This window comes from Seriola aureovittata, chromosome 5 (assembly GCF_021018895.1).
Source record: "Seriola aureovittata isolate HTS-2021-v1 ecotype China chromosome 5, ASM2101889v1, whole genome shotgun sequence".
Classification (NCBI taxonomy): Eukaryota; Metazoa; Chordata; class Actinopteri; order Carangiformes; family Carangidae; genus Seriola; species Seriola aureovittata.
In genome coordinates, this window is record NC_079368.1 from 18,901,080 (window position 1) to 18,919,694 (window position 18,615).

The 18,615-nt window shown below is 38.2% G+C and overlaps 1 protein-coding gene and 1 long non-coding RNA gene across 2 annotated transcripts in view; one reads left to right on the top strand and one right to left on the bottom strand.

Annotated features, from left to right (window-relative positions):
- The first annotated feature begins 1,935 nt into the window (after positions 1-1,935).
- On the top strand, positions 1,936-3,562 carry LOC130169891 (uncharacterized). The gene is made up of 3 exons (XR_008827901.1): positions 1,936-2,199; positions 2,585-2,721; positions 3,456-3,562. It is a non-coding gene; the product is annotated as an uncharacterized LOC130169891 (long non-coding RNA).
- Positions 3,563-7,676: 4,114 nt separating this feature from the next.
- Positions 7,677-18,615, bottom strand: part of smarca2 (SWI/SNF related, matrix associated, actin dependent regulator of chromatin, subfamily a, member 2) — a 47,881-nt gene continuing 36,942 nt past the window's right edge. Inside the window, exons 32-34 of the mRNA XM_056375603.1 lie at positions 18,139-18,268; positions 17,083-17,216; positions 7,677-10,513 (exon numbers count right to left, since the gene is read on the bottom strand). Coding sequence (XP_056231578.1) covers positions 10,478-10,513; positions 17,083-17,216; positions 18,139-18,268 — 300 coding nt within the window. The 3' untranslated portion in view covers positions 7,677-10,477. The remainder of the gene's footprint in view (positions 10,514-17,082; positions 17,217-18,138; positions 18,269-18,615) is intronic.

The following is an 18,615-nucleotide window of genomic DNA, read 5'->3' on the forward strand; positions in this document are numbered from 1 at the left end:
GAGTGTTTCTGCAGGTTTGATGGACAACTGGATAGTTTGGCTCAACTTTGGTACATCTGCTCTTCATCACAGGTGTGTGTGTGTGTGTGTGTCTTTAGTATCATTAAATGCCTCAATCAAATGGCCAATAAAAATAAACTTGGACTGACTGACTGATTTAATTATGGAAAAACAGAATAACTCACATCTGTGACTAATGCACAAGTTCAGACAACATGACAGATCAATTCATTAACAATAATTATGATAATAGGAAACTAATTCAACACTGCAGCAAGCAGCTTATCTGCTTTTGACACAATAGGAATGTGAGCCAGTGCAATTGTAAGTTGTACCAGCTGGGGAGAACCAAAATAGGCTACTTATCTCTGTCTACTTCCTCGGCTGATTCCTCAGACTGCATGTTTAACTAGAATGCTTACATTTTAATTTAATGCTTTACATTTTTTTCTAAACAAACAAATTTAACAAGTTAATAACACTTAACTTTCAGAGCTATGTAAATCATTCCACTGAAAAGTTTCTATTTGGCAAATATCTCACAGCTGTGAGTCGACAGATTTTGTTCCGCAGACCTTAGTGAACCAGCAGAGCACCTGCCGTCTTCACCTTTGGTGTTCATCGATTCTGAGACACACAAGCGCTGTCAGATGAATTTATCACTACCCACACACAGTCCATTTTATTAGAAGGTTATCTAAGTTCAAAACATAGAAAAGGATTTGCAGTCGGGGTCAAAAAATCAGATGGAGTTGGTTTAAACTTTCCACCTAATGAAAGGAAAGTGAAAAATAGGGTACTTGTTCTGGAGGCTGTCAAGTATTAAATAATGGTGGTGTAGACAAGTGTGGAGGAGTTTGTACTGAAAATAAAAAGCTTCTTTTAAAGGATACAAGTTGCTATTGTTCCAAGATATATTAACATTAACTATATAATATACAATCTATAATAACAGGTAATGCTTGGCCCAGCTGATGCAAACATTTTTGGCATTGTTCAGAGAGTATAGCCTAACTGGAAAATCACTGGAATATCTTGGAGAAAAATAACTGAATTGATATTGTTCACATTCACTTTAGAGCAATTAGCAATTTAGAGATGCTGTTTAACCTTACTTGCATGTCTTTGGGAGGAAGCCAGGGTACCTGGAGAAAACCCATGCAGGGACAAGGAGCATATGCAAACTCCACACAGAAAGGCCCCAGCCAGCCGGCAGGTTCAGGACCAACCCTCTTGCTGTTGAGCAACAGTAGTAACCACTGCATCACCGTTCATCCGACCTGCTGTTATGCAAGGATAGGAGCACGAAGAAGAAAATAATTAATTATAATACAATGGTTCTAACTCATTTCAGAACAGTAGTGTATATTATAGCCAAAGGGAAACTCGTTGTCTGTTATTATTTCCTACAATCAGAAACAGCTGTACCATACTGTATACCAGCTTAAAAACCAACTATGCTAGCTCTAGTTTGTGTAAATATATGAAACAAGGATAACATTAAAGAAAACCATCATCCAAAGTCTCAAAATTGCCACCACGTCATAAGCTAGCTAGCTACAGGTACACAAAGTATTTTTGGGGATTTGTAATAAAATAAAATATGCCACTGCCAATGGCCACTAAGTCTGACATACTCAATGTTGTCAAAGACTTTTAAAATGTCTCAGAAAATGTAACAATATCACGGTTAAACCCATTAAATATGGAATAAATTTACAATCATACCTTCGTTTGTAACGTCTGTCATGCAAAATTCCGTTCCTGTCTTTTTGACCGTTTAATTTTCAAATTAAAGTGGCCAATCAGAACGCACAAACAGCCGTTGGCGCATGACTGACAATATTTTCAACCAATAGAATAAGTCTTAGCTGAGACCAGGGGCTGACTGGTGAAGGGGCAGGTCTTAAGAATATCAATGACAAATCTGATTGGACGACCATTATGCTGATTCGTTGAGGTGCGTATTTAATGATGCTTCGCTTATCAACGTTGCTTACGTAGACGAGTTTATTCATCGTGATGGTGACGGTTTAAAGCGATTATGAGTTCATTTGAAATCATTTCACGGCTTTTATTTAATCGAAAACAACTCAAACAAAAGAACCATCTTCTAAAATGTTTTGGAGGATTTTTTTATTGGAGGGAGAGGCCACTAAATTACTCCATTCATAAAGAGCAATGACCCATCCTTATTAGGTAAGTATGTTTCTAAATACATTTTTACTCATACAACCTTTTTTGTATTATATTTTGCAAGGAAATACAAACTGTTGGCTTGGGTACCGATGTTTAAGCTGTTATATGTGTTGTAAACTTCATCCCAAAAAAAAAAAAAAAACATTGACAAACGTGAATGTGGGCAATTTATCTTGTTTTCATAAATGCATTATTTAGTTCACAACGAAACACATACTAAATCATTTGAACAAATTTACAAACTATTTTACAAATAAATACATGACAACTTGAATACATGATATTAAGCCAAACATATATATCATTTTTTAATATGTAATTTTCAGAGCAGCGTGAAAATCACTATTTTCTTATTATCTGTTTTCTGTTTTTTACCTTATTTCAGGAAAGATGATTCTTCCAGTTCAGAGCAACCTGAATCTTTACAGCTTTTCCTCTACCTGTAACTGCTGACCACTCATGTAAAACAGGGGGAGTGAATCATACTGGAGGACTGGATTTCAGCCATTGAAGGCCACTGAGGTAACTCATTGTAAAGTCATGGCAAGTGTGTTGATAAAGGGAAAAAGCAATTTTCTTTTCTTGCTTACAATATAAATTCATGTTCAAGTTCAGGTTTTGATGCATATTGATATATTTTCACTTAAGTGAAACAGTGGCATTATCAGGTTAAAATTTCAATTTGTCAAATACTTATACAAATGATAGCATGGTAACATGCTAAACTAAGAAGAACATAGTAGAGATGTCCTGAGCCAATCCTAAAGATCTGTATCATGGCCAAACTGAATGTTTCTTTTGTTACAGCAAATCCAACAAAGTGAGACATCTCCTTTCTAGCTTATCATTTCAAGTCACTGTCAGGGGTTGGCATCGTCCAATAATTTGGATAAATTAGCTATTGAAAAGAAGGTGTGTGATATTCGATATCTAGCAATACTGGATTTTCAAAGGACCTGGATTAAGGTCAAAATAATTTGTTTGTTAAACATCAGACAGATAATTACTTTCAGTGGTTGTTACATTTACCAGCTGCATCAGTGTGACAGGTTACAGGTATTATTTTCACCTTGTGAGTCTGTATGAGAGCGTGAGTCATCATGAAAAGGTGTGAAATATGTCTGGACAGATATCACCACAATAGCATCACAACAGATACAGTCCTGAAACTTTAATACATGAACATGTTGATGGTCTCTTCGTCTTCCATGTAAGCCATTAACCATGGGGCTGTGATTTGTATTTTTGTCATACAGCAGGGGACTCTACTTAAGGGTAGAGCAACAGAGGACGCATGTCTCTCCATTTTGCACCGAAACCTGTAAGAGAAACTGTTAAAAAATAAAAAACTGATCTGTCAAGAGCTGAAATGTTTAGTCAATTAATTAATTAGTTAATCATTTGAAAATGAATAGCCATTTATTTTGATAATCAATTAATCGTCATTTATCAAACAAAAATGCCAAATATTTTCCAGCTTCTAAAATGTGTGTTTTCTGCTCTTTGTTTGTATTGTGTTGTAAACTGTCTCTCTTTTAAGCAATTTATTAGGAACAACAAACAGTTTAATTGATAATGAAAATAATTGTTAGTTTGCATCCTAATGATATGAAAGATATTTGTGTATTAAACCCTGTTGATCTGCCTTCAGTAGAAAGAAAATTTGATCTTGATATCATTATTCATATATAATTTAGATCGATTATGTTATTCATCGAGGAAACATTTGGTGTTTCCAGCTTGTAAAATGGGAGATTTAATAATTTGACATTTGGACTGTTGTGTTGACATAACAAGCAATTTGAAGATGTCACCTAGGGCTTTGGAAACTTGTGACGGAGAGTTTTTTATCATTTTGTGACATTTTAATGACAAGAAATAATCAACAGCTCAACCAATGATGAGTGTAATTGTTTTTGCAGCCCTTATGTAATCTTTGATAAACCAGGTACACATGACATTGGCCTGTATGTACTGTTTGCACCTGAAACCCTCATTGTCTTCATGTCGGTGAGCTTACACGGACTCAAAACCTTACCGGGCTGCAAAGAAAAATGAGCCTTTTCATGCGTTAAACTGATAGTGAACCCCGGAATCCAAAGGGAGACAAAGCATTTTCCCGCTCTTCCTTTTAAGTTGTGCAAGAGTTAGCATCGATAGGGCCCATTTCCCGCCTTTTGAATGCGGTCGGGTTACAACACCAGACAAACTGGGCTCTCTAATAATAGAGAGCACCTGGCCCTTTCAGATCACCATTCATGAGTCATTAGGAAGGAAAATTCCCTGAATCAGTTTGGGGTTGGAAGGACCTGCATCTGCTGCTTGGAGAATGTGATGATGGTGTGAGCCCCGGACAAAAGCTACAGAGGAATAGCAGAAATCACACTGGCACCTGACTTTTTCCAGCTGACATCTCTGGCACTCAGACAAGGATTAACATCCAATTTGCCCCTCTCTTCCTGGGCTCAAATCTATCCCAACAGCTCGGCACTTCAAAGAGGCAGATAAAAAGGGGGCGATGTATGGTCATTCTTCAGGGGGAATTGGCTTAGTGAAGCTCTGTTTAAAATGGCAGGAATACAAAAAGGAAAGCTGTTTTGATGTGCTGCGGAGTGTGAGGGTCCAGACAGCTGTACAGTATGACGGTCCTTCCTCTGTCCTTGTGTGACTGAGTTGCACAATGCAGCCATGATGCCATTAACAGACAGTATGAACCCGTCAGCAGAGCAGACACACCACAGCAGTGGTTTAGACAGGTGTGTAGACGCCTCAAACTCCTGAAAAGTAAGTAAGAATAAATGAGATTGAAATGAAATTTCAAATTCATTTCTGAGAAATCAATCTCCGCGGTGTTTGCTTCGACTTTGGTAAATGACTTCTGGTTAAAATTGTAATTACCGTAAAGGAGAAATTAAAATTTTAATTACTTGTTTCCCACCCTTATGTTCTTTGAATGAGTTTATGAAACACCGGCATACTGGCACCACCTATAGGCCGCTTGATGAAAATACATTGACTCCTGAGACTAACCCCTGATGACACAGGTTACTTCACCAGTGGAGTTGGTCTGCAGAGATAGGGAGCGATTTTTTAATCGGTAGGAGCATGAAATCCCAAGATGCTGACACTTAAAAAGCCAAAGGCAGGAAATATGATGAGAAGTACCTGGAGCATGGCTTCAGACCTTGGGTGGCTGGGATCCATGCGTGTGATTTGTGATGATGTGTTGGCGATGGAGAGTCTTAAACCCTCCAAGAGGCTGTGGCAGTTACAGACTTGACATGAAATGCTGCAGACAAAACCACTTGTGTTTTTGGATCTAAACTACAGGAGTAAAATATTTTCATCTTCAAAACAGGGTCTCGCTTTGCCAAGAAATTTGATCCTGTCGAACCTGATTCATGTTAAATATAGTCAGTGAAATAAGTGATGGCTGTAAGTAATTTAGTAGATTTAATAGGATGCATTTTGAGTCCTCAATAGAAGTTCAGAGTGGGTCTCAAGGCAACACCAGCTTTCAACTCCTCAACACTGTGTCTACAGAAATGTTCAAAAACACTCTCCTCAGGTCAGGAGAAAAAAGAAATGAGTCAAAACAAATTAAAATATATCTGTGCTCATTACACACCAGACTGTAAAACTGGGCAAATGAATAAAGAGGAGACATGTTTGCTGTTCTTTCATCCTCAAGAGATTTACCAAAAAATGTCAGATTTGACCTCACTGCGACGCCACGTCGTTGCTTGTTTACGAAAATGTGGGTGTCTGGTACAAAAGTCTTCAATTCTCTCTTCGCTGCTTCTCTGTCAGGAGACATTATACACCTGTAAACTAAAAGACAGATTGCGGTGACACTGGATTGTTCTGCTGGAGGCTGGTCAATCTTTTCTTGTGTAATTTCACTTCGCACCATCAGACCTGCAGCAAACACAATTACACAGTTACTGCTGCGACAGTAGGTTGGAGGCTCATAATGTAGATGGGGATAAATGAATAAATACATATTTAATTGTGACTGACTGTCCATCATACTAACATAGTTTGAACAGCATGGTTGGTAACAGGTGTTAAATTGTATTCTGTGCAGTATTAAATTTAATTGGTGAACGCTGCAGAAACCCTGGAGTAGAGTGACCTGAGAGAGGAAGTCTGTAAGTTTTATCAGTTTAGATGTGAGACTTTTAAGACTTTTAAATGGCAGTTAGCAGGTACAATAACACAAAGAGCATCCCTGGAGAACAGTTACAGAAAACGAGAGCAACCATTGTTGCATCAAGTCCAGCAACCTGAAACGTTACAGGTTATATTTAAGTGTATTCAAGACCATTAATGAATTTAATTTATATATTTTTTGATGTCCTGTTTCTAACTCTATTAAAAGGCAGCAGCAGTAGCACAGTGTTCAGATCCTTTACTAATGATGTAAAAACACTCCACAATAAGGAAAAGTTCTGCATTAAAAATAGCAAGTTTTATTATAATCTCGAATGTATCAAAAGTATAAAAAGTGAAATTACTCATTATGCAGAAATTGTTAAGTGACTGTTAAACAATAATACATCATTGGATTATTACTCACGTTACTTATTGCAATCATTTCTAAGCAGTATTTTATTTCTGTAGTTGAGGTTTAACTGTTTTTTAAACTATGCACAGGAGACGCAGTCTGCTGATAACTTTCTCAACTACATGATTGTTTGGTTTGAAAAATTCTCAAAAAGTTTCCTCATAATTACCCAGCGTCATCTTGGCTGATCACAAGTGGACAGCTTCACAAGATCACAAGTACAGGTGTGAACGCATTGAGGAAGCGTTTGAAAACGAGTCACTCTGACCACTGGACCACATGTGGCCACATTCTTTTAGCAGTGTGGACGTGAAGACAATGTTGTGAAAACAATGTATTGGGTATTTGCAAACAGAAATTTGGGAATACGTATGTATAGAGCAAGGATGTGGGATCCAATCACAATATCTCGAGATGCATCTTAGTAAACTGATAATAAATATTAATATTAAAGTATATATATCTAATCATACATAGAGCTGTCCACTTGGATCACCTGAGACGCATGTTGATGCCAGGTGTAGTTCAATCAATAACAAATCATCATATCTTAACTGTTTATATGTAGGAAAAAAAATATATTAACTAAATTTGTCCAAAATTACTGTAGTGGGGCAAAAAGTTCAATATTTTCCTCTGAAATGTTGTGAAGTGGAATTAAAAAAAACCTAAAGTAAAGCACAAGTGGTTCAAATTCTTACATAAGTACTGATTTTATGTAAATGTTCTTATGTGTTACATTCCACCACTGCAGTTTTCTAACTGAAACGCTAAATTAAATTCAGGACTCTGAGGACTTTCCATTTTAAATGTACAGTAAGTGTGCATCACAAATCCTCTTACATATTCACAAACTTCAATATTGTAAAAATGGTTTCCAGCAAAAATAGATCAATGAATAAATAAGACATTTTTTTTGTGCTGAAAATCTGTGAGATTTTATTTGCCCTGGGCTATGAGATACAACCACAAAGACACTGTGCAAAGAAAGCAAAGAGTAAGTCACACTTATGGAGAGTTGGCAAGCACATAAAATGATGTATCTGCATGTACACAGTATATTGCCAAAAGAGTTCATGCTACAAACAACATATAAACCAATAAAATGACAAGCAACACAAACACGTCAATCCAAATGTATAAATCAAGACATCGTTTAAAATATACTGTTATATTCAATGTCATTCAAACAAGAGTTTTAAACCCATAATACTGTTTTCTTTGAAATATTTGTCAACCATTTTTATAAACTGCAAAAAATCCAGCTGAGACTTGGTTCTTTACAATCTGTTTGCTGCAACGGACCGCATTGTGTAACGTTTTCAGACGCTTTAAAGAGCTACAGTTACTGCTACAATAAGATGCTGGTTTTATTCAACAAAACAAGGTGTTTCCCTGTGAATCTGCTGCCCACCATGAGATGTTGCTCTTAAGGCCTCTTTCTCAAAAAAAACCCCAATACCTGAACGCACCTTTCTGCGCGAGAAAATTATTGAGTTCAAAGCTTCTGCTGAGTCACAACAACTTGGAAGAATTAGAAGCAGATACATGAAACACGTGGAACTATCTACATGATGCGCCACTTACATAATATAAGGTTACAGTTTTCTTAATAAAAGCAATTCAAAAAGCATTAAGCATTCATGGCCACCTCAAATTAATCTAAAAACCATCGGGCAACAACTGACATCTTGTCATAATAAAGGCTCTAAGACGCATAAATGTTCGATATAATTGTCTCAACTCTCACAATCCTGTTGTCTTTGTTATGGACCGTTTGCTGAGCCCGTAGTTAGTTGATGCTATGTCTGACAAGCTTTTGAATTTCAGAGCAATTGAAACAGGTGTAGAGCTGAAACAATTAGTTGATCAACAGAAAAACCGATTAATCGTTTCACTTGTTTATCAAACAAATGTAGTGAAAAAATTCTGCAATGACAAACTGAACCAATCGTTGGGTTTTCGACTGACGGACGAAACACTTGACGTGACATTTGAAGAGACATTTGAAGACGTCACCTTGGACAGCGATTGTCATTTTTTTTTACTTTAATTGACGATTCATTGATTAATCCAAGAAATAAACTGCAGATTAATTGGTAATGAAAGTAACTGCCTCTAAGTGTTCTACTGAAACTAGGCAAGAAATCGCTGCATCATGATATCGCTCTAAAAGACAAAAGTCAGCATCCGGACTGTTTATGTGTTGTAACGTAACCCGTTTGGTTTTTAGCTTACACTCTTACATGTATTTTACAGTATGTTTTCACCTCTAAAATTACTACAGTAAAAGCACTAACCGGTGTGTTTGGCAAACATAACTCCTGAGTAACACTGGCTGGTGAGTAAGCTTCCCCAAATCCACTGAAGAGCAGGACAGAGCTGCTAACAGTAGCCAGAGAAGACACCATTAGCTTCACAGTAGATTCACAGTAGATGTTCTCGTCGTGATTGGAGCTTTTTAAAGATAACCAATCACCCCTCAAACTAATGTACGTGGTCAACGATGAACTCAATGACTGGAAGGAACACTAACACACTAATGTTGATTTTCTTAACGATTAATCTGCCGGTTATTTTTGAATTAATCGTTTAGTCCTACTACACTGAAGCTTAAGTGCTTGTTCACTTTTAAGTCACTTTTGATAAAAGCGTCTGTCAAGTGAGTAAATGTAATGTAATGTCAAAAATGCCCATCAATACTTCACAGAACTAAACACGATGTCTTAAAGTCCAAACACCCAGAAATAGTGAAATCATCTAGTTCCTAGAATCGTCTCGAATATTTGAATATTAATAATAACAGTTGCCGACTATTTTTCTGTCAATCGAATAATCGTCTCAGCTCTAGTTACCACTGTGGAAGTGAGCTAAAGAACCGGACCTGCTAACCTTTGCAGCTTACTGTATGTAACAGCAGATAAACACGGTGTAATCTATTCCTTATACCTTTTGCTCTATGGTTTTTGGTTTTGGAAAGGCAAATATATATATATATATATATATATATATATCACCCTCCACATTGTCTTAAATGCTGTTTATCTAAAGTTTGACAGGCTTGCCATACCTAACTACCGTTGCTGAGCTATGATTAGACGATCTTTTATCGGGGGCGGGGTTTGGCGAACAATCAGTTTCTCTACGCTTCAATATTTGGCACTGCAATAAACAATAAATCAAAAAGTTAAAAACTTGATTGCCATTTTCTTTTTAATCACCAGTGGCTCCCAAAATTCACTTGGATGTCCTTGGCTAAATATACTGTATATATATATTTGTTTTTATTACACATCTTTAAAATTTGGATATTAAGATTTCATTTTCTAAAAGTGCAAGCAAGCAAGTACAAATAAAGCAAAAGCGCTTGTGGCATGACCAAATCTTTTTTTTGTTTGTTTTGTTTTCCTTTTTTCATACAGAATTTAAATCTTAGTTAAAGCACAGAGTTAAAAAATATATACTAAAAAATTGTTTTAAAAACAGGAATATAAGCAGATTGGTATTGCTGTAGCTTATTGATTATTAGTAATACATTTCCAAGCCGGGGGAGAAGGGACGACAGTACAAACACTACAGACAGACAAAGAGGACAAATGATGCAAAATTTAAAAAAAAACTGAATTTGCACATGAACGACAGTAATGGAAGATATTGTCCTTTTGTTTATAAGTGCTATAAACTATATCCTCACGTCCTGGCATCCACTTCTCACTCATCATCGCTCTTGCTCTTGTCTGACTGATCCTGCAGAAAGAGAGAGATTAAGAGCATTAACAGTGAGGGAGATTTAAAGGGGAGGGGAGAAGGATAACGCCGTGTGATGAAGGTTTATTGTCTGTAGAGAGCGTCAACAAGAGGCAGCGTAGGTCATCTCGATGTGAATATATCACGGATATATAAGCTCTCTGGAGGAAAGAGGGTTTGAAGGTGAAGCTGGTGCCCGACTCCTTACATCCTCCTGTTGAGATTTTGTTTCTGGGCAGAAGCAGATGAGCAGAGCAGAGCAGAGAAGACGGACGAGGACTTTAAAATGACCTCTGAGAAATTCAGGAGGGAAAGTTCAGTTCGAAATCGACAGTGAGGAGAAAGAGATAAACAGAAAGAGACAAGAGTTTCCTTTAAAAACGCTGCACAGAGGCAGATTATGTTACCACCAGGACTGATGGACGGCTGAAGAAATCACTCACTGCATTTATATTCACAGAGTAAAGTGGCTATGGGCCAGGCTTTGGTGAAGGTCTTATTTTGGCTGAGCTGTTTACATTAACCCCAAACACCCGGCAGTTCAGTATCACTCTAGGCATGAATAAAAACACTCGTGCACCACACAACTGAGAATAAATCACTAGATCTAATGAAGGGGAAACTGTTTGTGATCCCTGTAATATGAAGGTAGAGCTCAGTGCTGCCCTTTTAATGACAACGTATTTTCCTTGCTTTATGATTTATACCCCTGTAGGGCTGCACGATATGCAAAAAGAAAAATCATAATGCAACTATTTTTGCAGATATTTTGAGTGCAATATGCGATTTCAGTTGGAATGGCTGTTTCTACTTTTCAATTTCATAGAAAACATTTTTTTTTTTTAAATGACGATGTGATTGTTCTTGGGTCTTTTACCAAACAAACATATTCACATGTGTTGGTACGTCTGGAGAATATGATTTGTAGGTCAGAGCGTCTCTGTAGCACCACAACGCTTATGGTGCTAACAATGCACAACAATGCTGCGACACATTTTCCCTTCATCAAAAAAAAATTTGCAGCTCCTGCGATTTGGATATTGGGGGCTGTGTTGGTGGGAGCGTGCTGTTTAAAATACCATGATCCACCAAGTAATACAGTGTTTTAAAGCTTACTAAACTCCACAACACAGCACAGCAGGTCGTAACACTCAGACGGGACTTTACAAGTTACCATGGCAGCAACTATTTTGTCTGTCGTCATGAGGAAATCAAGCTAAATAACAGAAATATGGTCTTGGTCTTGCTGGATGACATCACAATGTGTGGCAGCTAAAGCTCGAGACTGGCCCCGCTGCGTCAGACTGTCTCCACTGAAAGGAATGGAAACTATTTCTTAAATGTAACTACACATTGGGATGACGGAGCTGCCACAGTGACCAGGGCTGGGTATCAACACTGATCCCTCAACACGACTTCATTTTGATTCACAAAATCCAGAATCAATTTGATCTGCTTTGATGATTCATCATCCATTCATCATTCATGGTTGCATCAGATATGCACCAATACTGCATACAGTGTGTCTCTTCTTCATTCAACAGGTGAGCAACACTGTGGTTTCCTTCAAAATAAAATGGTGTTACAGGCTAACTGTAAACACATTTCCTGGTTTTAAAACATCGGCCTTTATTTGTTTATCTATATTTTTTAAGGCCTAACATGACATCAAGAATGATAAGACTGAGACTGTCTCACTCAGCAGCTATTTTCTATGTTACTTCTTAACTTAAAATAACCTTTTTATGCACCGTAATAACTCAATTTCTGAAAAGTAGACAGTTTATATCTCCTGCAGCCCTAAATGAACCAGATGCAAATGCAAAGATCCATCTCAATTGAATAAAAATCATCGTCATTAACTAGAAAATTCAATGTGTTTGTCCTGAGCTGTGGATAAAAGTTCTGGATAAAAACTGTGAAACATCCCTCGTTGGGGCCCAGAACTGTGATTGATCAGTTATCACCTCCTTTTCAGTAACACATCTCCTGCTCACCACGACCCCCACCATCTCTCTCAGAGAGTGGCACAAGGCTAACACAATCACAGCACAGAGGAGTCTCATGTTCACTACTTAAACAAGGTGAAGCTTCCTACTCAAGCTTGTATTACGAAGTGATTAAAAGCCTGTCAACACTGTGGGGAAGATAAAATGAAGCAGAGTACACCCATCATGTATGATGCAGACCTGCTTGGTGTTGCAGTGGAGATACCAACGGGTGAAATCAGATACAAATAGTCATTAATTCAGGTTATAATAAAGTAATGATTAAGAATTTAGATGGGTGTGAAAAGTGTGTAAAGCAGCTACTGACTAACCTGATTTGTCAGACAAGATGGCCGCACTTTCCCCAAACTGTCACATTGGAGCCCAAATAAATAATTCAGAAGAAGGAGGAAAAAAAAAACTCCTGACCTTGTCGAGTCGGGCTGAGAGAGTCGATCAGGACAACTTCAACTGGCAGGAAGGACAAAGCTCGCAGCTATCGCCCAACACTCCTGCTCTAACCACTACACAGGCGCCTCAAAAACATCAACAAGTCAGATTCTGCTCGACTGCTGCTATTTATAACTTTAATTTATAACATAATTAGCAATAATAACTTACAGCCCTGAACTGTGTTACTGCAGGTTTTATCACCCTTATTTTTCTACACAGATTAGTATTCAAGTAGTAAATGTATAAATGTATTGCAAACATCCTATAATTATGAAAATATGTCTAAAGAGAGATGCTTTCACAGCACCTGTATCTGTCTTTAACCCTGGCACCTGTATTGGACACAATACTATATTCATCACACTGTCTGCGTGTTTTTATACAAGCTTCAATGACCTTTTCTGTTTTGGGACGGGAAGACACTCAAAGTAAATGCCATCTCATGACAGAAAAGTCAAGGATATCATTACATCAGGAGTGCGTGACTCACAGTATCAAAAGGCAGATGGGACGAGGATGAGACGCTGGGACTACGGCGCCTACAGCGATGAACTCTGTATACTGAATGACCATAAACAGTGTGAGCATAAACTGCAACACAAATGGTGTTTGCTACAGGGCCTCGTAACTCTGTGTGCAAATAAAGGTCTGCACAGTAAATGTTATGTAATGTGGAGCGATCCTCTACTCTCGTGCTGCTCATCCACTTTCAAGTTTAGTGTTATTCTTATTTCTGTCATGTCAAATCTGTCCCATCCCACATGGGATTACAAGACGCTGCTACTTTACCAAACACACATTTTAGTGATATACTATCACTAAAGACGCGCAGAAAAAGATTATAAGTACTTATGTATTCTTGGAAATACCATGGTTACATCGAAAGAAAATCCTTAAGTCCAAAATACTCCCCCAAAAAAAGGGTATTTTCCTCTTCTCCCAGGCTTCTCTCCAAGTACTTGGTAAATTTAAATGTGTCATATGTGATCAGTTCACTCAGTCTTTGTGCAACATCTATATTTACAATGTCAGTATCCAGTTTTTTTCTTACTAAACCGCACAGAAATCAGCAGGTTGTTTTCTACTGAAGTACGACACTTAAGGTTTCATTTCTCCTCAGCTGAGGGGGTTTAACTAAAGGTGTCACACAGAATCTCTATATTAAAGGTAATTTACAGCAGTGAAAGAGATTTTACAGCTCTATATTTCTACTGTTTCCATGGAGACGGTTTGTTTGCTGGCATTAGCTTGTGATACCTGTTCTCACTTTTGGGAATCTGGTCATCCTCCTGTTGTTTTGATGGGAACTTCACTACAGTGAGCTTTGGTCTCTAAGGACTTTTGTACAACAATTTAACTGACTTAAATACTTAAGTGAACATTTTAGGGAAGTGTTTTGTGCAACTCGTTTAATTCTAAGGAAACAGATATGTCAGATAACTCAGACTTAAAAGAAAACCTTCACTTAAAGTGTTTTGTGCAACCAGCCTCAGATCTCAGCTGGACACAGATCTTTGATTTTGGTTTAATCCGTGTGTCTTCAGCCCACTGCTCTCCACTGAGCAAACGCATCTCCTCTGAACACGTTGAGCTGTTTGTTATTTTAAAAAATGCAAACAGTGGCCACACGTCTTTGGGCCTAGAGCCAATAATTTGTTAAATAAGTATCTTTCTTGTCAGCCTGTTTTCTTCCACATCAAGTAACTAATTCCATAACTGAGATCCACATCTCTTTTAAAAACAGCTTGACGCAACTCACCAATGTGCTTTGTGTTTCATCGTGGGAGATAAATATCAACTTATCTGGTCCTCATTGGCAAAAAGAAGAGAACTACACCTTATCAATTTTATTTATAAAGTTCTCCTGAAGCTGCCTCCGTGTGTCACTTTTCTTCTCAAACTTTAAACTACTCTTAATCAAGCTCAGTTTGAAAACTAACTCATGATAAATCACGACTAAACACTGAACGTGCACGGACTGAATCGAGCGCTTTGCATCATATAAATGGAATAAACAACAAAGAACTTTAAAACTTCTCATCGCACTGAGGAACTTTTTACCATTTAATTTCAAAAGAGATCTTAATCACTTTTAATGATTACAACAATTAGTCGTTTTTCAAGAGAAAATTAATCAGCAGCTATTTAGATAATTGATTAAAATTAATCATAGTCATTTTCAAAGCAAAAATTCAAACATTAAACATGACAGTTTGTCACTTTTCTTCCTCATATCTGATTGTAAACGGAGTATTTTGTTGCTAATATAAAACAAGAAGGTTGAATGCATTGTCTTGGGTTTTGGGAAATTCTAGTGGAAACCTTTTACTATCACTACATTAGTTTCAGCTCTAATATCGGTCAAACTTCCTGATTAAATAAAGGTTGTACTGGTTCAGCTGCGTACTTTGTGAGAACATTTACAGTCTCTGTTCTTAAAGCAGCTAATAAAGATGGATGTGCAGCCGTGGAAAAGGAGCTTTCCAGTTGTCAAGTTAAATTAAAGAAGCTCTGCGGAAACGGCTTGTAAACAAACAGAAGTTACATTCAGTGACTCTCACCAAGACAGTGTTTATCCTTAAGGTCTAAAATAAACATTTTGTGCATTTCCTTCCACATAAAACATTCGCAAAATCTATTTATTTATTTAAAGTCCTGCATCGTTAACAGCTGTTTGTTTGCCTGTTTTCCTCGTCTCTGGCTTTGTTGATGCCTTCTAGCGATTATTGCTGCGTTACCACCAAGAACTGTCAATCAGGAGTCATGGGTTTTGTTGTTTGTACAACTGCTGAATTTTCGGAAGTTGATTTCAAAGTTTTATGTTCACATTAATATGGATGTGGAGACAGGCTGTCACAGTCACACCTGAATTAATAAAATGTCACCTTGGCTATAAGAATCTTCCTGCTTTATTAAGTGTGAACTGTGTCGTTTTAGTCTCAAAATGTGATAGTGTCATCTGTTTGATGGAGATCAGCAGCTTCAGTAAGTGACAAGCGACATCATTCGTTCTGTGCCTTGCTGCTCTGTGGCATTGAATCTGCAGGTCACATCAATAAAGCATCCACTGAGGTAAAGATGGAACAGAGAGAAAAGTATTAGTGTGGTCAGGTGACTTACATGACCTACAGGAGAAGCAGAGGGAGGGGGGAGGAGAAGGTATTTGTCATAGTGAAGATGGGTACGTTATTGGTGGTTGTCATGGCTTCAATTTAATTCCTCTTTGCTGGTTTCATTGTATGCTGGCAGCAAATTAGATGATGTGTCACTGTTGGTACAATTAAACTGAGTAGGATAAACATAATAGAGGCGGGGTAACACAGAGAAATAAAATCCTGCCAGAAGGAGCAGAAGAATAATGGAATATTTAATGGCATGAAAACAAAGACTAATTAATTAGGGTAGATGCTTAGTCCATAATTCTCCTGTTTACATCTGACTGGGATTCACCCCAGTCATTACATTGATTCCTAGTTCAAGGGGAAATGTGTTTAAAGTTTGGGTCTTATTCACTCGACGCTCCACCTGCTGAAGCCTCCTCTTGGAGGTTTTCATGTCTTAAGCCCCTGGATGAGCTCGCTACAGTTTTTACCTTTACAGGTTTTGCTCTGCGGCTCACTGACATTTACTTGACCACATTTTGAACCCATGTGAAATGTGCTTTGATCCTTCACTTCCCCCTGACACCGATATCCATCCGTCTCTAAAATACTCAGCAAGCCCAGTCTTCGTGTTTCACAGTAGATGACCCAATATAGTAATGTTTTCTGTTTTTTTTCTTCCTCCACAGACAATTTAACAGCACAAGGTATCTCAGGTGTGAGGAAGGAAACCAGGGGGACTGAATCGTGACAAGCTGGATTTAAATCCACCGTGCTTGAGAGAGATTGCCAACAGCACCATGTTCCACAGGGGATAAACTGTGACTGAGCTTTCCTAAGCTGTGGCAGCTAATGTTATTACAATTATTTCATAGTTGCATTTATGTCAGAGCCACGCCCATATAAGTTCACTTTGTTTGCCTGACAGTCAGGTATTAGCCTTTTTCTGAGTAAAGGATCACTGCGTAATTTTTGTTCAAAGATGCACTAATGACACAGTAAAACGCCGTGAAGTGGAATGACCTACATTATCGTCCTGGTCCTCCTCGCTGTCGTCGTCGCTGACCACCGGCTTGGCCTTCCCTCGGCTTTGCCTCTTCTTGCCTTTGTCATGGCTTCGCGCCTCCTTATTCAGCTTGATCTTAACCCGCACCGACTTGGCTGAGTGAAGCACAAGGGGAAAACAGGCGTAACTGTAAAGTTCAACTAAAACAAAGTCTTACATAACTGCTTTCATCATTGTTTTCTGAGTCAGAAAACATAAATTACACTCATCATTAAGTATCCACCCACGTCTGGGCTCAGACCACATGTTGATTACATGTGGAATCATGAAATAAAACACAGTGGCTTCAGAAAGTAGTCAGACCCCTTAATTCAGAACTTTGTAGAAGCTCCTTGGGCATCTTTCAAAAGCTGGATTTGGGCAGTTAATCCCGTTCCTCCTGGCAGTTCCTCTCAAGCTCCATCAGACTCGATGGGAAGCGTTAGTGAACTGCCATTCACAGTCTCCACAGATGTTCTAGGGGATTCAAGCTTAGAGATTCGTCCCAAAGCCACTCGGAAAGGTGAAAGGTGAATTGTCGTCTAATTCTCAGGTCGCCTGCTCTCTGGAGCAGGTTTTATTGTATTTGGAGCCTTCATCTTCGCCTCAATTCTGACCAGTCTCCCTGTCCCTGCTGCTGCTTTTCACATTGTCATTTTGGGTTACTGAGTGAAGATGATTGGTGGGCAAAAACGACAGTTGTATCCAAATCCAAATTAAATCTACAGCACAATCAAATGTTCAAAAACTGAAGGGATCTGGAAACCGTCTGAAGCCACTGTATGAATCTTTGTCTTTTGACCTTTAGCTCTGGGAAATTGTGCTTTTTCATTATTTTGTAGACCAATGATTAATCAGTTACTTGTGAAAACAACCAGGAGGGTAATCAATACTGAAAATAATTAGTTGCAGCCCTAACTTACTGTTTTACAGTTTAGCAGCAGCAGCAGTGTGTGTGTGTGTGTGTGTGTGTGTGTGTGTGTGTGTGTGTGTGTGTGTTGTTTTTGCATGCATGTCCTAAAAAACAGTACATCTTACCCTCTGCCTCTGACTCATCGTCGTCATCGTCATCATCCTCATCGCTGTCATCTTCACTCACTTCGTCCTTGGCAATCTTCTGCCTGGCACTCTTGAACACAGACTGGAGGACAATGGAGTCCTCGTATATCTGCAGGGATAAAACGACAAGACCAGATATAAACAGCTCCTCCAACAGGAAATGGCAGAAGAGCCTGCTGAACACAAGGGGGGGTGTGGGTAAAGACATTAAATAGAAAACATTAAACATTCATGGATAGAGAATGGATTAAAGATGGTGGATAAAGGGCATGTGTAATGGATTTTAGAACAAGCAAGTCGGGGTTCAAATAAATTTCTTTTTTAATTAACCAATTGATTGTTTATTCTATAAAACACCAGCCAATAGTGAAAAATGCCTGTAACATAGTCCCAGAATCCCAGGATGATCCTTATTGATTTGTCTAACTGACAGTCTGAAACCTAAATAGATTAAAT